General features: G+C 42.1%; 1 protein-coding gene across 1 annotated transcript in view; it reads right to left on the bottom strand.

The window, feature by feature from the left end:
- Tmem241 (transmembrane protein 241) overlaps positions 1-26,191 on the bottom strand; it is a 112,794-nt gene that overhangs the window by 47,066 nt on the left and 39,537 nt on the right. The window contains exons 9-12 of the mRNA XM_027404332.1: positions 24,600-24,645; positions 21,805-21,840; positions 11,900-11,934; positions 2,294-2,363 (exon numbers count right to left, since the gene is read on the bottom strand). Coding sequence (XP_027260133.1) covers positions 2,294-2,363; positions 11,900-11,934; positions 21,805-21,840; positions 24,600-24,645 — 187 coding nt within the window. The remainder of the gene's footprint in view (positions 1-2,293; positions 2,364-11,899; positions 11,935-21,804; positions 21,841-24,599; positions 24,646-26,191) is intronic.

The raw sequence follows: 26,191 nt of genomic DNA, 5'->3' as shown, positions 1-26,191 counted from the left end.
CAGTCAACGTCTAATTTGTAAGCATCGAACAACCTCCATCATATTTGTGTGGAAGCATCAGGAGATGGGACCTGGTTAGAAGAAATGTATCCCTGGAGGTACCTCTGAAGCATGTGCATTGCCCCCAGCCTTCCCTTCTTATCTCCCTTCTCTGCTTCATGAGGCAAACACCTCATCTACTGTATACTGCCACTGTTATAGAATTAATATGCCTTCCCAGAGAAAATTGCTCACTTAGAAATTAAGAGAGAAAAAATCTTCACACACACACACACACACACACACACACACACACACACACACACACACACGGCTGTGGCTACCACTCAAGGAAGAGCCAGTCTTGAATAGAGGTTTTGGCTAACATGCATTTTAGGCTTATACATTTACATATGATGTCATCCTCAAATCTCTTATAGGTCCCAGCCCCAGGTTACACATTGAACAATTTAAGCTCACACAGGGGACTGCAAGTTCTGGCCACTTGAACAGATGGGACATTTACATAGCAAAGAGCCCCAGAACTATTTAAGTACACCAGTTGTGTATTTTTCTGAGTAGTTGTTACCTGGTGTCACCTTGCCCACCTGGCAGAACTATGCTGTCTTCAGGGGCAGCACCCCTTTAGCTAGATTCTACATTGTGTGGTTTAATGTCTCCTAAGCAGATCTATAAGCAAATCCTGTGTCGTCTATTCCATGACTTTGAGTTTCTCCTACATAACCACCACTGCAACAAATACTCTTAATTGCTGAGCCAACTCTCTAGCCTCTACGTCTCAACTTTTTATCTATCTGCAAAGATTGTTCCATGAGCACCATTTTCTATGTGGGAATGGATGGTCTGGCTTTTATTCATGGTTGATAGTTTTGTTTTGTTTTGTTTTGTTTGTTTGTTTGTTTTTTCCTAACTAATGACAATAGTACTTACTGAGTATTTGCTATGTATGGGCACTGTTCAAAGTATACCCCTGTGTTAATTAGCATAAAAAGCCTGTAAGACAAATATAGTCATTATCCCTAGACAAGTAAAGATAAGCTAAAATCCTGCTTAAGATTCCTTGGCAGATCTGTACTCCAGGGAGCCTCTGGTGGTGGATTAGTATTTTTCCCTGGTGCAAGAAGGGACTTTGAGAGCCCATCCCACGTGAAGGGGTACACTCTGGCCCTGGACACATGGGGAAGTGCCCAGGACCAGCACAGGAAGATTTGGTGGACTTTGCAGTGCCCCAGTTGAGGGCACTACCCTGCCTGGGGAGTGGTGGATGGATGGGGTGTGGGGTAGGTTGGGGGTGGGGGAGGAGGGATGGGGGTGAGGGGAGGGAGAGGGAGAAGGGACTTACATGTGAAACAAGCTTGTTCCCTAACTAGAACTAATAAATAAATTTAAAAAAAAAGGATTCCTTGACAGAACCAGGATTGAACATCAACAGTTTTTGAGATTTTTCTTACAGTTGACCTGAGCAGGAATTAATAATGGCCACCTTTTTCTGAGCCAGGTATAATGCTCAGGAACTTACACATATTTGAATCACACCAACAGTGGTGTTTCTGTTCTATGCTACAGATGGAAAAACAAAAATCTGAGAGGACTGGATAATCTGCCCAGAGGCTAAACAACCAGCAACCTAGCAACCACCAATCCTGGGGTTGGCCCAGGTCTCCTCTCTCCACCATGGCACTGAGGTTGTCCCCAGAGCCTGCCACCTCTCACCACTCAGGACGCTGTCTAGAAATGGTTGGGCAGGATGACAGTGGAGCTCTGTGCATCTGGCTGTACTCATCTGATTGGTTTTCAGCCCCAAGTCCTTGCAGGGCCAGATACTAATAGCCACCTTGGTGTCTAGATATCCACTAGTTGCCAATGCTACGGTGCACTTCTGAGTCTTAGAGTTCCACAGAAGGTTTTGCAGGTCACCTTCGGCAGCAAAAGGGAAGACAAGATCGTAAGGGAGAGGACACACCATCCCTTGCACTGAGTCGATCCGTTAGTTTTATACACTGAAGTTCTGTGTGGTGACTGTGGAGGGGAAAAGATGGGGACGCAGGGCAAGCATGAAAAACCACAGCCCTGGCCCTGGCTGAGCATCACAACAGGCCAGGGTCTGCTGGATTCAGGCTGGCAGTGATTTTGTGTGAGTGTTCAGTAATGACCTGCTAGAGACAGAAACTGCTCCCAGAATATCCCCTCCTTGCTTCTACAACTCACTTGGTTCACCATAATTATGCTGGGCTGCATAGAGATGAAGATACAGCTAATGGCACAGAAAACATATGACGTGGCTCAAAGTTACCTGGCACAGCAGCTGCCGTGGAATCTGTAGAAATACAGGAATGGAAAGTCCAGGACACTGAAGAGGTCACCTAAGGAGCAGAGCAATGGTGAGACAATGGTCCACACAGCTCCCTCAGCTCCCTGCACCCAGCTACTTCAGGAGACATAAGGAAGACAATGTCTTCTGCCCAGTGCCTTCAGCCCTCCAACTCTCGTGTCCCTAAGAATCAGCTACGGTCTCCTAAGAATAAGGGGACAGCAGAGGCCATTCAGCGAGAGCATGCTTTGTGCAAAGTCCTACGTGAAGTGTGGTGACTTCAGCTCTTACTCCTTGCAGCAACCCTGAGAGGTTCTGTACCCCACTCTAACCGCAGCTCAGAGAAGAGACAAAGCTAAATCTACAACTGCTGAAGTGTGGAGCGGAATGCCAGGCCTTAGGGCTTTCCCTCAGCTTCAGTGCCCCACACAGGGACAGCATTAGAGAAGTCTTTTTGAAGACTCACTACTACTACGACTACTACTGTTTCTTCTTCTTCCTTCTCTTCCTCCTCTTCCTCTTCTTCCTCCTCCTCCCTCTCCTCCTCCTCCTCCTCCTCCTCTTCCTCCTCCCCCTCCTCCTCCTCTTCCTTCTTCTCCCTTCTCCTTCTTCTTGGTTTTATGTTTTAAAAAAAAGATGATGAATGCATTGGCCTGACATCTTTTTTCATGTTAGTGTTTAATTACAGCACAAACAGCACAGGGGCCAGAGTGACTGTGCACACTCAGTTTAAGGTTCAAAGGGTACATTTATTTCTCATGAAGTAAGTTCATTCTTTTAGTTCCACTTTTAGTGCAAGAGGAAATAATCACACATATTGGCTGCTTCTCTCTGGAATTTGAACTTAGTCACAAAAAAGTCAGAAGATTAAAAAAGCAGAAAGCCTTCCAAACATGTCCCTGAGAAACAGAATTAGGCATTTCCACAATAGACAGCTTAATCCTTCCAAATCTGGAATTTCTGACACTGCAGGAGCCAGGCTCTCTGATGGCCTGGGCTTTGGTCGGGGTCTGTTCTGGGCAGCCTCAGAGACTGGGCTGACATTCCAGTATTCCTTGCTGAAGAGCTGTGTGGTGGAGCTGTGGGCACTTAATTCCTTCACCACTCATACCAGTGTGTCAAGTATTTCATAGACAGCTCAGTGGTAGAGTGTTTGCCTAGCACACTCGGGACCCTGGGTTCCATCAGCAGGCACATGCATAAACATGTATGCATGTATGCACAAACACATTTTTAAACAAGGTTCAGTGAGCCCCCTAAGTGATCTCAAAGGATTCAATTGAAAGTTCCAAATTCTGTATCTCTAACAGTTTGGATGTTTTAAAGTTGAGACCAACCTTCACTTATGCACATGTGTGTCTAAATAAAAGAGTTCCAAGGGATTTTGTTTTCATGCAGCCCAAAAGGTTCTCGCTGTCTTTAGGTCACTATTGCACTGAATGTCTCTACCTTCCAATTGGAACCCACGTTAGTACTGTCTCAGCTCTCCAGAATCTCTGAGATTTTGCTGCTGCCTTCTACCAAGAATAAGATGGCATTCAGTGAGAGCATGCTTTATGCAAAGTCCTTCGTGAAGTGTGGTAACTTCAGCTCTTACTCCTTGTAGCAACCCTGAGAGGTTCTGTACCCCACTCCAACTGCAGCTCAGAGAAGAGACAAAGCTAAAACCGTAACTGTTGAAGTGTGCAGCGGAATGTGCAGGCCTTAGGGCTTTCCTTCAGCTTCAGTGCCCCACACAGGGACAGTATAAGGAAAGAGGCTGCCTTTATCCACCAGTTCCAGAACTTTAGTGGACATGGCACATTCTGAGGTTCTTTTCTGCAGAGAAATGACAACCAAGGTAACCCTGGGATGTGGACGGCAAGAGAGGATGAAGCTCCTTCTCAGGCGTGTGCCTGGGACAGTGTGGAGACTCTGTTATGTGCCTTCTGCAGCTGCTGGCTCTTGGCCTTTGCCCAATCTCCCAGTTCGAGAGGAACTGCAGTTTAGTCATGGAATCATGAGAAATGACAAAGAGGGTGATCAATTAAATTCAGGATCTTGAGACTCCTCTGGATGTGCCTCCTCTTGCCATCCCATCTTTTATCATAAATGTTCCAGCTGGGTAAGCCAGTGAGAGTACACGGGTAATATTTATAGCTTAGCCCAGGCTTTGGAAGTGAGTCTAAAGAACAAGAGGGATGGTCAGGGGGAGATGAGGGGGAGGGGAACATAGAACAAATAACAGTCCTAAGAACTTTTCAACTAGAGGATAATCACTACCCACATGACAAGAACCACTCTTGTGAGGGAGAGAAACAAACAAACAAAAAGGAGTAGGATAAAATACTAGCCTGCCTTTATCCTTAAGTCATTTCTTAGAACTGTCATGTTTCTACAGAGCATCTGCTTGCCTTCACACTTCACCTGCCCCAGCACCTAGAACCATCAGATCCTTGGAAAGCATGGAGCCCATCTCACACACCGCTGTCACCACTCTAAGGCACATCACAAAGACGCCTTAGCGAACACTACTGAAAGAAGGGTATCTGTAAGATGGGGTGCTTCTTGGTAGGGCAGGAACATCCTAGACTTGACTATGTAACCCTTCATTTCCAGCTGATTCCAAATGCTTCACTTTTGGTGCCTTCAATCTGCCTCTTACTAAAGCAATTTTTTTCATTTTAGTTTTTTTATACAATATATTCTGATCATGATTTTCCCTCCCTCATCTCCTCCCAGATTCCCCCCCATCTCCCCACTCATCGACCCCATTTCTTTCTCTCTAGAAAACAAACAAGCAAACAAGAACAACAACAAAAACAAAGAAAAAGCACAAGAAACACATACAGAGAGAGAGAGAGAGAGAGAGAGAGAGAGAGAGAGAGAGAGAGAGAGAGAGAGAGTGTGTTCTGGGACCGTCAGGGCTATGTAGACTAGGCTAGCCTCAAACTCACAAAAATCCACCTGCCTCCACCTCCCTAGTTCCAGGACTAAAGGCATGTGCCATCACATCTGGCAAAGGGGAGGTTTTTAAATAGAGAGGGGAGCCTATCTGCCCTTAAACAGCAAAGGTCTGTAACACTGCTACAAACAGTGCAAGGAGGCTACAGCCTATAACTTGTCCAATCCCCACAGTGCTCAATCCAGGAGCCTAAAGAGTATGTGGAGATGCTGGGAGCTAAAGCTGGATCAGCAGCTTTGGTTCCCAGCACTGACATCAGGAAGCTCACAACCCCTGTAACTCTAGTTCAGGGTCTCTAGTGCCTTCTTCCAGCCTCTGTAGGTACATGCATCCATGTGGTACACATACATAAACTTGGGCACATACACATAAAATAGTAAACATCTTTTTAAAATTAAAAAAAACAAGATGTTCACACAAAAAAAACACTCATGCTATTGTGTGCTGAGCTGCATGGCACAGGCATCAAATAAGGGGGTGGAGGTTGACTTCTGACTGATGCAGCCATGGGAGGCTTCTCTAATCAAGTCTGAGTATGCACATGACCAGCTCCAGCTGGCATTTCACTGAGGAAAGGACAGCAACCACACTTCTCTCAAGTTACCGAGCACAAAACTGCAACAGTAAAGGAGAAAGCCTTGCTACACTTAATGTGAAGTGAAGCACGAGGGAAACCCCCTCTCCCCATCTTAATCCTTAGAACTGGCAGAGAATGGGGGGGTGCTCTAAAAAGTGGCTAGCATTGCTGCTTTACTTCAACAATGGCATCCACGAGCCAAGGTCCTGCACCAAGGCCATTGGTGGCTCATATTCCTTAGTTCTGCCTGTTCCTCTGGGTGCTTTGAATACCACAGCATATGAATAACACAGCAGATGACTCCATAAGAATATAAAGTGCAAACTTCTAAACATGGGGAGAATTCTCTACTCTCAATTATAGTTCTAAGATTCTGGAACCCTCTCAGCAACTTGTGAGGTAAAAAGGCTAGATGAACAGATTGGCTCCATCTCCCCAGCCCCCAAATAAACCATGTTCAGGGTAGGCAAACTATCTGCCTGATCCCATGCACCCAAGGAGGCAGTTACAGGGACACTCATCCTTCAGCCACTCTGAAATGAGGGAGAGGGAAGCTCAGGAAGAACTCTTGAGGAGACCCTCACCCACTAGATCAAGTCAGACTGACATAGCAAAGTTTGGTCATGTTGTACTGGGTGAAACAGTAAATGGTACAAACACTGTGATACTGGTACTTTTTTAGTTAAATACTCATCTATTCTAAGACCCAACAAGTCTATTAAGCTGTTTTATCTTCTGAACTTTAAAATTAGCACAAACAATCATTAGAAAATGTAGTTTGAAAGAAAATGGTCCTCATAGGCTCATATGGACTGGCACTATTGGGATATATAGTCTTGTTAGAGGAAGTGTGTCACCGGGGGTTGGCATTCCAGAAGCCCAAGCCAGGCCCAGTGTCTCTCTCTTCATGCTGCCTATCAATCTGGAAATAGAACTCTCAATTACTTCTCCAGCACATGTCCGCCTGTGTGCTTCCATGCTTCCCACCATGATGATAAGGTACTAAACCTCTGAACTGTAAGCCAGCCCCAACTGAATGTTTTCTTTTATAAGAGTTGCTGTGGTCATGGTAGACAGAAAACACCATTAGGATCAATTTAAAGTTAACAGAATTGACTCCCAAGGAATAGTGTACTTTCTGAATGTGATGTTAGTGTTAATTGTCAACTTGATAGAGCCTGGAATTACCTGGGAAAGGCCTCTGGCATGCTGGATAGAGACTGGTTGGTTGTATTGAGATGGGAAGGACCATGAATGTAGGTGGGACCATTCTGCAACAGTTATTCATTGCTCCCTTCTCCCTGACTGCATATGGGATGTGGCTAGCTCCTGTCACTTCTGCCCAGTGATGGGCAATATCCTTCCTTCCTTAGGTTGCTTTTGTCAGAGTACTTTGTCACAAAACCAGGAGAAGAAACTAATACACTGAACTGTCCTTTTTCCCACCAAAGTCCTATCTTAATGTCTTGGTCATCTCCTCTAAGAAATAAAAGTGATCACTTTGAAGTGACTTTGAGTCACTCTGAGGGACTGTGAAGTGATGGGCTGTTGCTGTGGCTGCAGATATTACGTACTGTGCCGTTCTGAGGACAGGGTACAACTTATACAGACCACAGCTGTGCAGCCCTGAGGGTTCCCAAAGGCCAAGGCTATTCAGCTTGGTAAGGTTCCTACTTGCATTTCTTAAGGAGCTTTATTACTCTAGTCAAGAGTTTTATCTCTAAGAGATCCTCAATTCACTAGGTAATCAAGGGAAAACATCATTGCTATGAAGGGTTGAACTCCGTAGACAGGAGAAAGGAAGCAGACACATTATTCTTAAGGCACCCTGACACACAATTTGCAAACATTCTAGGAAAGTGACAAACACAATACTAGCTAGCACACACACAGCACCTTTTTTTTTCTTTTGCTTTTCGAGACAGGATTTCTCTGTGTAGCCCTGGATGTCCTGGGATTCGAGCTGGGTCAGGGCTAAGCTTGAGCTCAGATATCTGCCTGTGTCTGCCTCCCCAGTGCTGGGATTAAAGGCGTGCACCACCACCACCACCAAGCCAGACAGGACACTTTTATGAAAAGAATAAAGCTTGTAGCTAAGAAGATGGCTCAGTCAGCAAAGCACTTGCCACACAAGCACCCATCTAGAACAATGCAGGCATGGTGGCAGGTGTTTGTAATCCTAGGACTGGAGAAGCAGAAACATGCCACTCTTTGAGGCTTGCTGCCTGCCAGCTAGCCTGGTTGAAACAGTGAGTCCCAGATAAAAGTGAGGGAACCTGTCTCAAAAGAACAACATGGATCATGTCCTGAGAAAGGACACCCAAGTTTGGCCTGCCCTTCATTCACATACTCACACATGTGCACATCCCCACACACATTAGCATGCATGAGTATGCACACATACATGCATATATACATACAAAAGAAAAACAAGACACCTTTATATTACTCTATATACAAGGGGGGCAGTGTGGTTTACATTGTCCCTGCTCAAGAATTAGATGGTGGACTTACTTCTAGCACACACAGGACCCTGCTTCCTCTGCGATGCTGCCACACCTACCTTTGTCAGCAGTTTTGCAGAAGCCCTACTATGACACTCTTTGGAAATTTGGGAACATTCATTTCCTAGGGAGCCTCAGCTGTTTGTAGCAAGAAAGATCAAGGCTATCCTTGCTGTTGACATAAGAGGCAGAGCCAAGCATTAGCTCAGCAAAAATCCTTCTCGTGAACTCAATTTCCTATACCTCACCTCTTCAATAACTTCAGAGTTATTAACCAATAACTTTGTTACAGATGGACTCCTCTTGTATGACAAGCTTACAGATGTCACACTGGTCTCTACAACTCCGAGACACTAATCTAGACCAACCATCATTACCATGCAATGGTTTAAAGCCCGAAGAACAATGGAAAGCCAGCATGAGGGACAGGAGTGGTGGTAAACAGACAGACAGACAGAGAGACAGACAGACAGAAACACACACACACACACACACACACACATTCTCTCTCTCTCTCTCTCTCTCTCTCTCTCTCTCTCTCTCTCTCTCTCATCCTAGGGATTGAACCCCAAAGCTCATACATGCTAACAAGCAAATGTCTATACCTCCAGGCCCCCCACAAACATAATTTGAAGGATAATTATTCCTCTTCCAGTGTAACCACACTTCAAATTACCTCTCAAATTAGAGTTTTCTTTTTTGTCTCCATCGTATTTTCTGATTGAGATGTAAGTCATACAATAAAATTTGTCCTTTAAAATGTGTACTTTCTAGGTTCAATATAGCCACAGCTATGTAGCCATCACTACTATCTAATGACAGAGCATTTGCATACCCTGAAAAGAGAAACTGATGTTCATTTAAGATAGTTCTTCTGTGCAAGCCATTCTATACCTCAGGCTGCTGACCCAGACAGCAGCAATCCATCTGAAGTAATGTTGTATTGACCTGAAAATATAGCAGTAACTCAGGTGGCCAGAACAGAAGAACTGTCACCAGCATCCATGTTTGAAAGCTGGTGGGTAAAACACCAAGACCAAAGCAGTGCAGAAGGCAAATTCAAGTATCCCAGAGATGCATTCACTTGTCAGAACACTTCATAATAACATAGGGAACCTTAGGGAAGCAGGCATGAAAAAGTTGGTGCCATCAACTCCAGATTCCCCCTCCTACACAGTGACTTGTCTTCATTGGGTCATGGCACTGAACTCCTCTAAGCTTCAACTCCCTCATTTGCAAATTTGGGGAGCACCTGGGATTATGATTGAAATGCCTTCCAGCTCTGATGGTTGTTTGACATACTTAAATGCACAATCTCTTAGCTGAAGGACAAACAAGTAAAATGGGGGGTTTAAAAAAAAGAGGTGATGAGAAGGGGGATCTTTGGGAGATGAATTATGATTAAATGAGGTAAAAGGGGTGAGGCTGCCACCCAATGACAATTTAACACTGATCGACTTATTGATATAGTTGTTTACTTATTTATTTCCTTTCTTCCTTTTTAATTTTTTTTTCAAGACGGGTTTCTCTGTGTAGTCCTGGCTGTTCTAGAACTCACTTTGTAGACCAGGCTGGCTTTAAACTCACAGAGATCTCCCTGCCTCTGCCTCACGAGTGCTAGGATTAAAAGTGTGCAACTCCACTGCCCGGCTGAAATGAAGATATTCTAAAGTGATATCACTTTGATATAATTTCTTATCACATGTGGGTTGGAGGCTTACTGAACCTCTTTATTTGTTCCTCTTCCCAATATGGTTACACCAATTAAATCTTTCTAGCTTTTCACTATTACTTATCTCCTTAATTCAGCCACTGACTGGGGGCAAAGCCCAGCCTCCTGGGCTGCTAGGGCCCAGACACTGACCCTAGAAACCCTAGTAACCTAATGAGAAAGGCTCACCTCACCGATAGTGACCCTGTGAACCTGCACCAGAACCAGGGACCAAAATAAGCCTCTTCTGAAAAGATAATTTACTCAGTCTGCAGTTTTGTGTTACTAGCAACAGAAAACATACCAATAGTACTTCAAAACCTTTTAAACTAAAAAATAAATAAAATTGCAAGGCAGAACATACCATTTGGGGAAATTCCTAAATCTGAAAAAACCAACCTCAGAGTAACCAAGGCAACAACAAAGTAAAAATACTTTGAAAACCAACTCTTTCCTGCAGCATTTAAAAGACTGGGTGGCAACTATAATTAAAATGATGTTGGCAGGGCCATCAGGATGGACTCTATGGCAAAAGCACTTCCAACCAAGTCTGGCTATCTGAGTTTGATCCTTAGAACTTACATGTTGGAAACCAACTGCTGCTGAACATGTTCTCTGACTTCCACATGCATATTGAAAAATACATACATGCATGCATACATACATAAACACACACATATAGACACAAACACACACACATATATAAACAAAAAATAAAGAAGGAACATTTTAAATGATATTAACTAGAAACAGAATGAATTGGAACTGTTTCACCAAATACTTTTTTAAAAAGATTGATTCATTTATTCTATGTATGAGTGTTCTGTCTGCACGTATGCCTTTATTCCAGTAGAGGGCGTCAGATCCCATTGCAGGTGGTTGTGAGCCACCATGCAGTTGCTGGGAACTGAAGTCAGGACCTCTGAAAAGCAGCCAGTGCTCTCAACTGCTGAGCCTTCCCTCCAGTTCCTCACCAAATACTTTAAAATTAGCACAGAAGAGCAGCTCTGGATAGCCAGGGAAGTGCTCTTAGAACAAGTGACAAATCAGTCTTTACTCTTTCTCCCTCCCTCCTTCCCTCTTTCCCTCATCCCTTTCTCTCTCTTTCCCTTCCTCCCTCCTTCCCTCCCCCTTTCTCTGTGCCTTCCTCCCTCTCTTTTACACTCTTACTCACACACACACACACACACACACACACACACACACACACACGTTTTATTCAGCCATAAAGGAAAATATTATGTCAAATGGACATAACTACAGATCATCACATTAAAGAAAACAAGGCAGTCACAGAAAGATAAGGATCACATTTTTTCTCATTTGCAGACTCCAGTCTTAAACTCTATAAACCCACATTCATGGCATGAAGCATGAAGGAGGAAGACTATTTGGGGAAGAAGAGACAGTGGAAGTGACACAGGGAGGACAAGGGGCAGTAGCAGGGGGGATCATGAGGAAAGGCCCACAATACACACATATGAAAATGTCACAATAGAGTCATTGTTTTGTAGGCTCACTAAAAAATTTCAAAGCTCAAATGAACTTTGGATTAATGGACTCAATCACTTCTCTAATTTTTTTAATTGGGATAAGAATAAATTGGTGGGCAATAAATACACAATGGATTTTTGTCTTCGTGTTTTGCAGTGCTGGGATCCACCAAGTCTCATACCTGCTAGGGATGGATGTGTTCTACCACTGAGCTACACTGACTCCCACCAACTGGGTTACAGGTAGCTTCAAATCTATGAGCCACTCAATCCTCACATTCTGATACACAATCTCTTAAGAGATACAAGCAGGCTCAGTGGGTGGACAGGAGTTATAAGCAAACACTAGCGTTCTTTACCTGTGGGATGCGATGCAAATGCCAGGAGTGCCACACTGCAAAACAAAACAAAAGTACAGTCAAGAAAGCTCTCCCCGGCATACACCCAAGCCCCCCAAAATGCACAGACAAATCACATTTCCATCCAATTTTACCAGTTAAATTTACATGAAAGAAAACTGTCTACACTAACTGGACTTTCTGCTTGAACCCAGATCCTGAGAGAATGAGAATCTCTTGGAATGTCTCAGGCCTTGGCAAGAGGGCTCATTCTTAGGACAAGGATTTCATGTCCCTCCTTCGTCTATTACTTTCATTGGCCCTGGTTGGCCCTATTATAATGTTCATTTAAATTACAATGATTATTTGAAAGCCAAGCAACTTAAAATGCTTATTGGAAAAGTAAACAAAGCAAATTACAAATAGGTTGCAATCTAAAAGCTAGTTGAGTGTGAGCAATGAATATTTTTGTTATGAGCTATATAAAAAGTACTTAAACTTCCAATTGATTCACAATGTATCCATCTGCCCACTGAATAGCTAAGCTAATGCTCAATAGATACCAAGTGTTGAGGGATGCAAAGGAGGGTTTCTTTGACGTGGGCCATATTCGGGCTTGGTACTACATCCTTTCTCTGCAAGTCTCTCCATCTCCCCGAACTCCTACTGTTCCTGGAACCCAGGTGCAAAGGGCTGAATTTCCACCAACTGCTGATGCTTATAGCAAAATTCCATGTCATCTAGGCAACTGATCTAGTTACAGGGTAGGACTAAAACTTGCTGCCTAAATTGGGTGGTGGTGGCACATATCTTTAATACTAGCACTCGGGGGCAGAGGTAGGCAGGTCTCTGTGAGTTCGAGGTTACTCTGGTCTGTAGAGTGAGATCCAGGACAGCCAGACATGTTACACAGAGAAACCCTGTCTCAAAAACAACAACAACAACAACAAAACTCTTGCTGTCTAAGTACAGCAGTCAGATTTCCACATACGGGAAGGCTGCTCAGATTCTATACCCTGGCTGGTTCATAGGGTAGACCAGCATGCTGGCTTATCAAAATCTCCAAGGGCAGCATCTGGGCAACTGATTTTCCACACTATTCTTCTAAAACACAGGGTGGAGCCGAGCCCCTGTTGATAAATTCAGGGACTCATGATGCTAGTCAAATACCTAATTTTAGCCCTTCCTGGTACTTTTATTTTGTTGTTGTTGTTGAGCTATACATTTTCCCACTCCCCTTTCCTCCTACCCTCTCCACTTCCACCCTCCTCCCTGGAGTACATATTGTATTTGTCTTTCTGGGTCTGGGTTACCTCACTCAGGACAGTGTTTTCTAGTTCCTACGTTTGCCTGCAAATTTCAAGATGTCATTTTTTTTTAACCACTGAGTAAATATACTCCATTGTGTAAATATACCACATTTTCCTTATCCATTCTTCAATCAAGGGGCATCTAGGTTGTTTCCAGGTTCTGGCTGTTATAAATAATGTTGCTATGGACATAGTTGAGCAAATGTCCTTGTGGTGTGAGTGTGCATCCTTTGGGTATATGCCCAAAAGTAGTATTGCTGGGTCTTGAGGTAGATTGATTCCCACTTTTCTGAGAAACCACCATACTGATTTCCAAAACAGCTGTACAAGTTTGCACTCCCACCAGCAATGGAGAAGTGTTCCCCTTATTCCACATCCTCTCCAGCATATGCTGTCATCAGAGTTTTTGATATTGGCCATTCTGACAGGTATGTCAGATGATATCTCAGAGTTGTTTTGATTTGCATTTCTCTGATGACTAAGGATGCTAAGCATTTCCTTAAGTGTCTTTCAGCCATTTGAGATTGTTCTGTTGAGAATTCTGTTTAGATCTGTATCCCATTTTTTATTAGATTATTTGGTCTTTTGATGTCTAGTCTCTTAAGTTCTTTATATATTTTGGAGATCAGTCCTCTGTCAGATGTGTAGTTGGTAAAGATCTTTTCCCTTTCTATAGGCTACTGTTTTCTCTTGATGACTACGTCCTTTGCTTTACAAAAGCTTCTCAGTTTCAGGAGGTCCTGTTTATTCATTGTTTCTCTCAGTGTCTGTGCTACTGGTGTTATAGTTATGAAGTAGCACTGTGCCAGTGCAGTCAAGGCTATTTCCCACTTTTTCTTTTACAATGTTCAGTGTTTTATGTTGAGGTCTTTGATCCACTTGGACTTGAGTTTTGTGCATGTCGACAGATATGTATTTGCATTCTTCTACATGTTGACCTCCAGTTATGCCAACACCATTTGTTGAGAAGCATTCTTTTTTCTATTTTATAATTTTAGCTTCTTTGTCAAAAATCAGGTGTTCATCAGTGTGTGAATTGATATCAGGGTCTTTGATTCAATTCCATTGGCCCACCTGTCTGTCTTTATGCCAATACCAAGCTGTTTTCATTACTGTAGCTTTATAATAGGGTTTGAAGTCAGCTATGTTGATGCCTCCAGAAATTCCTTTATTGTACAGGATTGTTTTGGCTATCCTGGTTTTTTGGTTTTCCATATGAAGTTGAGTATTATCCTTTCGAGAACTGTGAAGAATTTTGCTGGGATTTTGATGGGTATTGCATTGAATCTGTAGACTGCTTTTGGTAAGACTCCCATTATCCAAGAACATGGGAGATCTTTCCATTTTCTGATGTCTTCTTAAATTTCTTTCATCAAATACTTAAGGTTCTTGTCATACAGGTCTTTCACTTGTTTGTTTAGAGTTACCAAGATATGTTATGTTATCTGTGGCTATTGTAAAGGGTGGTGTTTCTCGGATTTCTTTCTCATCCTGATTATCATTTATATATATAGGAGGGATACTGATTTTTTTTTGTTATCTTATATCCTACTATATTGCTGAAGGTGTTTATCAGCTGTAGAAGTTCCCTGGTAGAATTTTTTGGACCACTGTTGTATACTACCGTATCATTAGCCAATATCAAAAATTTGACTTCTTCCACTCCAATTTGTATCCCTTTGATTTCCTTTTGTTGTCTTATTGCTCTAGTTAGAACTCTGAGTACTATATTAAATAGATATGGAGAAAGTGGATAGCCTTGTCTTGTTCCTGATTTCAGTGGGATTGCTTTGAGTTTCTCTCCATTTAGTTTGATGTTGGCTGTTGTGGTACTATATATATTATGTTTAGGTATATTCCTTGTATCCCTGCTGTCTCCAAGACCTTTATCATGAAGGGGTGTTGAATTTTGTCAAAGGCTTTTTCAGCATCTAATGAGATGATCATATGGTTTTTTTTCTTTGTTTATTTATATGGTAAATTACATTGATGGATTTTGTATGTTGAACCATACCTGCATCTCTGGGATAAATCCTATTTGGTCATGGTGGGTGATTTTTCTGATATGTTCTTGAATATTGCTTGCCAATATTTTGAGTATTTTGCATCAATGTTCATGAGGAAGACTGATCTGTAATTCTCTTAGTTGTGGCTTTGTGTGGTTTCAGTACCAGGGTAATTGTAGCCTCGTAAAAAACAGTTTGCTAATGTTTCTATTGTGTGAAACGATTTGAGGAGTATTGGTATTAGTTCTTTTTGGAAGTTCTGGCAGAATTAGGCGCTGAAACCATGTGGTCCTTGGTTTTTTTTTTGGTTGTGAGAATTTGATTGTCTGTTTCTATTTCCCTAGGTGTTATAGGACTATTTAATTTGTTTATTGGGTTTTAATTTAATTTTAGTATGTGGTACTTATCCAGAAAATTGCCACTTCGTTTAAATTTTCTAATTTTGTGTAGTACAGGTTTTTGAAGTATGGCCTGATGAGTCTCTGGATTTCCCTTTTCATTTTTGATTTTGTCAATTTGGATACTCTGCCTTTTCATTAGTTTGGATAAGGGTTTGTGTTTTTTGTTGATTTTATGGAAGAACCAACTCTTTGTCTCATTGATTCTTTATATTGTTTTCTTTGTTTCTATTTTATTGATTTTGACCCTAAATTTTATTACTTCTAGCCACCTATTCCTCCTGTGTGAGTTTTCTTCTTTTTGTTCTAGAGCTTTCAGTTGTTCTGTTAATTCCATAGTGTGAGATTTTTCTAGCTTCTTCATGTAGGCATTTAGTGCTATGAATTTGCCTCTTATCACTGCTTTCATTGTGTCCAGTCAGTTTGGGCATGTTGTGTTGTCATTTTCATTGAATTTTAGGAAGTCTTTAATTTCTTTCTTTAGTTCTTCCTTGGCCCAGAGGTGATTCAGTTGAGCACTGTTCAATTTCCATGAGTTTATGGGCTTTCTGCAATTAGTATTGTTGAATTCTAACCTTAAGCCATGATGATCTGGTAAGATACAGGGGGGTTATTTCATTTTTTGTGTCTGTTAAGGTTTGTTTTGTTACCGAGTATGTGGTCAATTTTAGAGAAGGTTCCATGGGGTGTTGAGAAGAAGGTATATTCTTTTGTGTTTGGGTGGAATGTTATATAGGAGTCTGTCAGGCCCATTTGAGTCATAATAAGTTAGTTCCTTTATTTCTCTGTTAAGTTTTGATCTGGCAGAACTTTAGTAATGCTTCTTTTACAAATGAGGTGCCCTTGTATTGGGGGCATAGATGTTCACAATTGAGACTTCATCTTGACAGATTTTTGCTGTGAGAAATATAAAATACCCTTCTTCATCTCTTCTGAATAATTTTAGTTTGAAGTCTATTTGGTTAAATATTAGGATAGCTACACCAGCTTGTTTCTTAGGTCCATTTGATTGGAAAATCTTTTCCCAACCCTTTACTCTGAGGTAATGTCTATCTTTGTAGTGAGGTGTGTTTCTTGTATGCAGCAGTAGGATGGATTCTGTTTTCATATCCATTCTGTTATCCTGTGTCTTTTAATAGGTGAATTGAGTCCATTGATATTGAGATATTAATGACCAGTGGTTGCTAGTTCCTGTTATTTTTGGTTTTTGTTGTTGATGGTGGTATTATATGTGAGTTTCCCTTCTTTAGGATTTGCTAGTGTGGGATTATCTATTGCCTGTGTTTTTGTGGATGTAGCTAACTTCCTTGGGTTGGAGTTTTCCTTCTAGTACTTTCTGTAGGACTGCATTTGTGAATTCATTTTGTTTAAATCTGGTTTTATCATGGAATATCTTGCTTTCTCTGTTTATGGTGATTGAAAGCTTTGCTGAGTATAGTAATCTGGCCTGGCATCTGTGGTCTCTTAGTGTCTCCATAACATCTTCTGGCTTTTGTTGTTTCAATTGAGAAGTGGGGTGTAATTCTGATAGGTCTGCCTTTGTATGTTACTTGGCCTTTTTCCTTTGCAGTTCTTAATATTCTTTATTTTGTATGTTTAGTGTTTTTATTATTATATGATCAGGTGACTTGTTTGAGCTAGTCTGTTTGGTGTTAGGTAAGCATCTTGTATTTTCATAGGTGTGTCTTTCTTTAGGTTGGGAAAGTTTTCTTTTATGATTTTGTTGAATGTATTTTCTGTGCCTTTGAGCTGGACTTCTTTTGCTTCTTCTATCCCTATTATTCTTAGGTTTGGTCTTTTCATGGTCCCAGACTTCCTGGATATTTTGTGTTAGGGATTTGTTGGATTTAACATTTTCTTTGACTGATGAACTATTTCCTCTATCGTATCTTCAATGCCTGAGATTCTCTCTCCCATCTCTTATATTCTGTTGTTTATGTTTGCAGCTGTAGTCCTTGATCATTTACCCAGTTTTTCCATTTCCAGAGTTCCCTCGGTTTGTATTTTCTTTATTGCCTCAATTTCAGATTTCAAGTCTTGAACCTTTTCCTTCACCTGTTTAATTGCTTTTTCTTTGTTTTCTTTAAGGGATTTGATGATATCTTCCAATTTCTTTTGTCTTTTCTTCCATCTCTTAAAGGAAATTTTTCATCTCCCCTTTAGGGGCCTCAATCATCTTCATAAAGTTATTTTTAAAGCCATTTTCTTCTGTTTCATCTGAGTTGGGATGTACAGGTCTTATTGCTGCAGAGCCACTCATTTCTGGTGGTGCTCTATTGCTCTTTGTGTTGTTAAGTGTGTTCTTATCCTGTTGTCTACCCATCTCTTCCTCCAATTAGGACAGGTGGACTCTGTGCTTCAGGGGGTCCCTCTTCCTCCAATTGGTGTAGTTGGGGGTTGTGGCATTGTTGAATGCTCCTTCAGGTACAGGCAGAGCTGATCCTCCAGTGATTGCTCCTCTAGGTGTAGATGGGCCCAAGGCTTAGATGGTCACTCCTATCAGGGTAGGCAGGACCATGGCTCACATGCTAGGCCTCTCTCTCTCTCTCTCTCTCTCTCTCTCTCTCTCTCTCTCTCTCTCTCTCTCTCTCCCTCCCTCCTCCCAGGTCACCTGCTCAGCCGCTAATAGCTTTTGATTTTTTTAATGGATGCTCTTAGAACAAAGAGGTGGGAAGACAGAAGGCTTATGAGAACGTGGAAGGGATCAATGCTGTGTCCCATATTCAAGAACCTGTAGGTTAGTAAAGAACTGGCATGCCTAGACATATGCATGGGTTCTGTACATCTCTTCATATTTTTAAATGTACACCCTTCATTATTTTAACCTGTAGATGCTCTTTTGATTATAACTTCAGGAGTGTAGGTTATCCATGGCAGGATAAGGGGACCCCTTTACATCCCAAAGTATCTCCTAGGACCTGCCATGGTGCCATGGTACCTTAAATACTATCAAGATCACTCTATCTGGGTAAAAATATTGACTCCCTAATCCCCATTTGCAGTTTCACAAACCCAGCCTGACCGCAGACTTGTGCTGTGCCCTCCTGGGAGACCAGAGCCATATTTTCCTCATCTTGGAATCAAAAGGAATCATGCACACTACTGCTGATCAATATAGGTCCTAATGGACTCAATCACACCTCTAATTGTATTGTGGTAAGAACATGTGAGAAGAAAAAAAAATTTGAAACCCCTTAGAGTTTTAAGATTATAAATGACATAGGTCAGAGCCATTGAGCCTGGCCAGAAATGTCCTAGTGTTAGAACAAAACAGCAAATAGGAAACCATCTCAGTGCTCCTAGGAAATGTACCACAAAGACCTAGGGGAACTGTGATCTCTAAACACTAGACTGCATGTTTTCTGTCTCACCAAGTCACACCCTAGAGAATAACCGTCCATTTCCCACTGACAGACTTGTGCATAATCTCACCCAAAAAACAAAGTAGAGAATGTGTTAGCAACATTGCAGTAATAATTTTATATTTTATACATTGGGAGAACTCATTTAAAAAGAATTTACAATACAAGGACATTTTCACCTATTACTTAAATTCTCCAAAATGTAGACAGAAGGCACACCTGCATTTAAAAGTTCCAGTTATTTTCAGTTGTCTAGTCAACCTTTCCCCGTACTATGGCCTTGTTTGTCTTTCTGAACTTTAAAAATGGTGTTAGCTCTCTCCTTATTCCACACTGTACCTTTTCAGGGGAAGAACCATGTTTTATTTACCTCTGGGTCTCAAACATAGCAGTATAAGGCATACAAAAGATGCTCAAAATAGGTTCTGCTACAAATAATCACTTCCAAGTGTGTTGGTAGTGGGAGTATATGATGGGAACAGCAAACAGTCAGAGTCGGGAGCAAAGGCATTCTCAATGAAGGGAGAATAATATCTGCCAAAGACTAAGACACTTCCACCTATTGCATCTCCCAAAATACTGACAGACCAAAACAAATCTACACTGGTGGGCAGTGCCCCACACTGGCCCTGACAGGGATAACCATAAATCTGAGCAGAGGGCAGATTTCTGGATGCCGATTTCCCAGCATCAAGCAGTAATGGCCAGTGGGAAAGTAGTCCTCATTCTGATTCAAACATCTTCACCACTTTACTGAACAAAGCAAATCTGGACAGAGTTGGTGCTTTATTGGAATGCATCACAGCATCAGTCAGGAAGTCCCAAGTACCAGGGTGGAAGGCAATAAATATCCTCATAGCAGACAGAAGGAGAAAGAACATAATAAGAGCCGAGGACCACAGGGGCTCATTTCTCCATGCTGCTACACCTCTGCTGCATGGCATATATCTTTCATGCAGAACTACCTACCATGACCCAACTGAGGATTAAACTCAAAGCCTAGTGCATGATGGGTACTATACCACTGAACTGTAGACCTGGGAAACATTTTGAAATACCTAGAACCATAGGCATTTTGGGGGGAAAAGTATCTTAAAATCCAGCCAGTAACTGGAGGCTGGCAACAGGCAGATCCCAAGGGGTTTCCAGCCAGTCTAGCTGAAATGGGTAGCTCCAGATTAGGTGAAAGACCCTGTCTCAAAAAATAAGGTAAGCAACAGAGGAAGATCCCAGAAGTTGACCTCTAAAATGAACACACACATGCACAACACACAGCACCAGCAGAATGAATGACTAGGTTTTTTCCGTTTTTTTGTTTTTGTTTTTGTTTTTGTTTTTTTTCAGTTGAGGCTAAAAGTAACAAACAGCCATGCTTTGAGTGAATTTTACATTCAAAACATAGCTGGAGAACAGGCTCAGTGGTTAGTGTGTACTGCAGAGGACCTGAGTTCAATTTCTAGCACCCATATATCAGGAGGCTCACAAACACCTATAATTCTAACTCCAGAAGATCTGACATCCTCTTCTGGCCTCTGCCAGTACTTGTTTTCATGTATGTGCACATATGAACACATACAACCTAATTAAAAATCAAAATACTAAAGGGTATTTTAATAACTGCTAGGCTGAGTTGTACAACAGGAGATTTCTGTGAAAACGGGGCTACAGTGAGTGCTGAATGCCATTAAATCAAGTAACTTCTCTTGCTGGAGTTTCTTCCATCCTGATCCTATAGCCCCTTTGCCCCAAATAAACATACAGATGTTATATTAATTATAAAACTGTTGGCTCATGACTAGGGCTTCTTATTGGCTAGCTCTGTCTTAAGTATTAACCCATTTCTATTAATCTAAGTATTTCCATGTGGTCTTATCTTACTGGAGAAGGGTCCAGACCTGTTACTCCTTCCTCCACTATGGAGGCTCTCTCTCTGCAGCCTCCCTGTCTTCTCCTCACTCCTTCCTCTCGTAGCCCCACCTATCCTTGCTGCCTGGCTATTGGCCAAACAGTGTTTTATTCATCAACCAATAAGAGGAAACATATACACAGAAGGACATCCCCCATCAAACTTCATCAGAAATCATCGCCACCATGTGCTAAGTTATACACCTAACCCAGTCCTCTCACGGAAAGTCTGTATTTAGGCACACTTGGCTCCTCAGCAGCAAGTCTCACTGTCTCAGTCAAGTCTCTGCAGAGAATAGACTAAGACTGCTAAAGCCCAAGAACCATCCTGAGCTATCCCATATAGCAGGATGGCCCATCCTCTGCTTGGCTGGGGTAAGGGCTCACACAGGAGTCCATATACCACACTTAAAAGGTTATAGATTAAGCTCCAGACCTGACTAACCACCTTAACAAATACACCATGCAAATAGCCTAAAGTCTAGATTAAAATTTAGAAACCTGAGTATCTGACACTTCACATCAGCGGGATCTGGCCTCTGGCTCTCTTCTCTGAACCTGTGCGTGCATGTGTGCGTGCGTGCGTGCGTGCGTGTGTGCGTGTTGGAAAGATGGGAACCAAGTCAAAAGCCAGCTCAGGACCACGTGTATGGGAGATTCAGGATGCAGTCTAGAAGCAAAGGTGTGGGCACAAAAATAAATATCCCTCACTCTCCAGAGGTATGTGTAGGGCCTCTGAAGCTCAAGACCAAACAGGATCCTCTTGTCTAGGCTAAGGGTAGGACAACCATTTGGACTCTTCGTGATCAACTCACAAAATTTTAAACTTGCTTCCCTAGCAGGCCAACTTGTTTAAAATTCTCTAATCAAAATCTCACTGGAAAACAAAAACTCATCTCTAAGCAATATACACATTATTCTTGAAAAATGTAAATTCTGTCTTACCTGAATATATAGTTTAAGTACTGCTGGTCAATGTCACTGAAAAATTAGAGAGAAAAAAAGATAAGACTCACAAAATAATGGAAAGAAATTTTAAATCTATAGATGGTCATTATCCTCTATTAATAAATTCTACCTCTAAGTTACTGACTTCATAAATTATCAAAAGGAGAAGTACTTTGTATTTCAGACCAATTCTTGCCATTTGACCAGAAATAACTTTTTAAATTCCACACAACTCATTGAACATGGAGAGCTGATGCCTATATGGTGCCTCACCTCTATATTCTTATCTCTTTGGTTTGAGAAGGAACTCTGCAAACTATGGAAAGAGAAATGTGGACACCAACCCAGCCACAAAAACTTTCACCTACAATCTGACTTGTCAGCAAAATATTCTAAGGCATCAATGGTGGCACAGAACTGTGAGAACAGCTAACTAATGTCTGAGTTGGCTTAAGGCCTACTCCACAAACAGGAACCCATACCCAACACTGCTTAGGTAACCAAGAATCAGGGACTAGATAGTCCTAAGTAAGGTAAATATCTAAGGTAAAACCAAAACAGTTTTACCTAAGGTAAAACCAAACACAACTGGCCAATAGATAGATGATGGATGGGTGGATGGATGGGTGGATGGATGGATAGACAGACAGATAAAACTGATTACTGATAATATTCTGCTATATTCATAAATCAGTGCCTTGTCCAGTCATCATCAGAGAGGCTTCCTCTAGCAGCAGCAGAGACCCACAGCCAGACATCCCTCCAGCGGAAGCAACCAGACCCACATTCAGAGAGTCTAAATTGGAGGTCACTATCAAATGCCTCCCCTCACAGCTTGGGGAATTCCCTGAAAGAGTTGGCAGAAAGACTAGAAGAGCTAGCTGGAAGGCATGGAGAACACCAGGAGAACAAGGCCCTCTAAATGAACTAAGTAAGGTGCATAGCAGCTCACAGAGACTGAAGCAGCAAGCACAGGGCCTGCACCAAGTCCTCTGAGTACATATTACAGCTGTTAGCTTAGTGTTTTTAAGGGACTCGTGACTGTGAGAACAAACAGGTCTCTAACTCCTGTGCCTGTTGGGGGACTTTTTTCCTCCTGTTGGGCTGCTATGTCTAACTTCAATATGAAAGATTTTGCTTCATCTTAATTTATTTTGTCTTATTTATTTATCTCTTAGAAGCTTGTTCTTTTCTAATGAGACAGAAAGGGAATGGGTCCAGAGGGGAAGTGCAGAGAAAATATAATCAGGATATATTGTATGAGAAAATGATCTCACGCAATATTTCAATAAAAGAAAGAAAGGAGGTGGGGGAGGAAGGAAGGAAGGAAGGATTAGATCACTGACATAGCAAAACTAAAAACAAAAACAATACTTTTCAGGATCAAACAAAGTATATTCTCATTTCAAGTTAGTTATCCAGGTAAGTAAAGAATAAACCAGCTCCCTCAAACCAGGAGTCAGGTTAGAATGGCAAAGCCCACTGTAGCAATGGACATGCAAGTGACTGTTAAAGAAGCAGGAAATTCAAATTCTAGACTCCTCCACCAATGGGCCCATTTGTTTTGAACGCAATTGCTAGTTTAGTGCTAATACACACCTTACCTGGATCAGCTGCTTCCCACCTGTGAGTTGGATACTTTCACAGGAATGTCAGCTGTCAACTCTATCGACTGTCTTGGACCACTGGATGCACTGGCTTCCAGAGCTGGCATCCTAACAGATAAATCCAGGGCCTATGAGATAGTTCAGCTGGTACTGCTATTCTGAGGCCCTCGGTTTGCTCTCTAGGAACTGATGGCAGAAGCAGAAAACTGACTCGCAAAGGCTATCTTCTCACTTACATACAAACTGTGGCACAAGCACGTCTCATATATGCTTACCATATAAACAATGTTTCTCTTTTAAAATCCAGAATACTCAAATAAATTCAAAATTCAGCTAAAAACTCCTATCTCAGTGTATGTTCTAATACCACATGGTATTTACTTAAACTATAAGAACCACATGCTACTCATCCAACCTCAGATTTAAGTGGGCATCTTGTACTTTGATGTGGCTTTGTTTTCTGAGACATTGTTTCTCTGTGGAGCCTAGTCAAGCCTTAAACTCTAGATCTTCCTTACAGAGAGGAATTTATAGGAATTCACAACCACACCTACCTCTGCTGGTTTCTGGCTGTAAAAATTCTTCACTCAAAGAATGAAAGAAGTAAAAGTCACAGGGACAGCTCCTTAGCTTGGGAGTCTCCCCTAGGCCTTCCTTTCTGGGTCTCCAGACCCAGAGGCCAGCTGGCCAGACTCAAGCCCCAGCTCAGTGGAGACAAGAATTCTTCCCTTTCCTTTTTTTATTCTTAACTCTAATTTTTAAAATTTTACAATCACCAAGGCTGTTTCATTGGCTATCTTCAACAAAAACTGGGAACCAGAAAGACTTCCAGATATAAACTAAGGCAAACTGAGTCAAATTTTAGGGATGGTGGAAACAAGAACACAGAAGTTGCCCTTCTGAGCTAGATGCAGTAAGTGACACCCGGAACAACTAGGGGTATAGGCATTTCATTAAATTACCCCCTAAGTGGCTGTGCCTAAACGATAGAAGACTTACTTGCTTCAGCACATATTGGTAAAGGCAGGTGACAAGAGGCCCAAAAAGTAAGTGGTCCAATCAGCAAGGGGGCCAGCTTCAGAGCCATCTGCTCTCCTAGCTGCATCTCTCACTTAAGGGGAAGACTGTATCACATGTGGGTCTCATCTCTTTAGCCAACCAACTCCCCAAATGTTAAGAGCTTACCTTAACACGCTGGGCTTCTGGGATTTCCGAAGTATTTTGTAAGCTCCTAGATATGAAGACACACGAGTCAACGGCACTTTTTGTTTAAGGAGCTGCCCACACTTCGAGAAAAGTAGAAAAAGCCACAGGGAAAAAGGAAGCTGGGCTCCCAAACCCCAAAAGGGCACTGGCCCCTTCTCCCTATTTTGTTAATTCCAAAGATGGAAAGACCCAAATCATCAAGACCAAGTTAATTAAAGAAAGCAATTATTTTGTTTTGTTTTGTTTTTTTTCAAGACAGGGTTTCTCTGTGGCTTTGAAGGCTGTCCTGGAACTTGCTCTTGTAGACTAGGCTGGTCTCGAGCTCACAGAGATCTGCCTGCCTCTGCCTCCTGAGTGCTGGGAATAAAGGCATATCCCACCACCGTCCAACAGCAAGCAATTAATTAAAGCAAGCTTTTTTATTCATAAATATGGGCTGCCTCCCCATACAGAGGGGTTTGAGAGGTCAGCACTAGTCATGAGGAAGACAAGGCGCTCAAGGGTAGGGGGTTTCCAAATGGGGGGGTATTTGGTGGGCAGAATAGCTGGGTTATAGGAGCAGAACATAACAAGTTAGTCCTAACACCCCCTGAAACAAAGACATGATTACATGGTGGTCTTAACAAGGTAGTCATAACAACCCTTTCGAAACAGGTAGGGTTGCAAAATGGTTATTAACTTTTTGAAACAAAGATATAATTGCCATTCCTGGAACAGGCAGTATAGAACCATTTGTAGTTAGGTAACAGGTGCAGCATAGCCCAATCCTTAAGAAACAGAGGTTTAACCATAAACAGGAATGAGCCTAGTTTGTCTTTACTACAAGATGGTTTTTAAGCCTAAAATGGAGGCAGGCTAGCTCTTCAATCTCACAGGAAAAAGGCCCCAAAGGGTACTGGACTCCTTCTCCCTATTACACACACTGACAGAAGGAAACAAACTGGAAGGCTACAGGTATGCAAATCCCATGCTACTGTGAGGACTTCCGTCGCCAGCAGGAAGCACTTGGCATGAGTGACCAGGTGGTACTGCTAACAGTGCAGTTTCATGTCCTTCCCATGATGCATGTGGAGAAGGGAAACCCCTGCAAGTTCTGACTGCAGCAAAGTCAAACAAGAAATACTGAAGTCATGACTTGAAATGAAATCAGATAGTCTTTTCATTTCACCTTCTGTTTTTTGTTTGCTACTGAAAGAACTTTAGACAAGACATTCTGAATGTCTCTCTGGTAGCCTATATGTCCATAAATGAGCTCCAGCTAGACTATATAGAAGGATTTCCAATGGTTTAGGATAAAGCAAGCATTCCTTGGGAACTTATGAAACTGGTTTTCCATCCCCAAAAGGAGTTCTCCCAGGCAGTTACTCACCCCTCATCCTCTCCCCAATCCCTAACTCCAACCCCATGTCCTGGGGCTTTCTCTCCCACTCATGTGTTCTCTTGAGCTTTTTCTGTTATGCTCACCCTCTCCATAATCTCTACTATTCTCCCCTAGCTCTTCCTGGCCATATCCAACCTGCTTTCCTTCTGTGCTCTGGACTCTTCCAAATGCCTGTGAATATCTTCTTTCT

Source organism: Cricetulus griseus, chromosome 2 (genome assembly GCF_003668045.3).
Source record: "Cricetulus griseus strain 17A/GY chromosome 2, alternate assembly CriGri-PICRH-1.0, whole genome shotgun sequence".
NCBI classification, from domain to species: Eukaryota; Metazoa; Chordata; class Mammalia; order Rodentia; family Cricetidae; genus Cricetulus; species Cricetulus griseus.
Note: the sequence above shows the minus strand (reverse complement) of the source record. Positions and strands in the feature narration are given on the sequence as shown.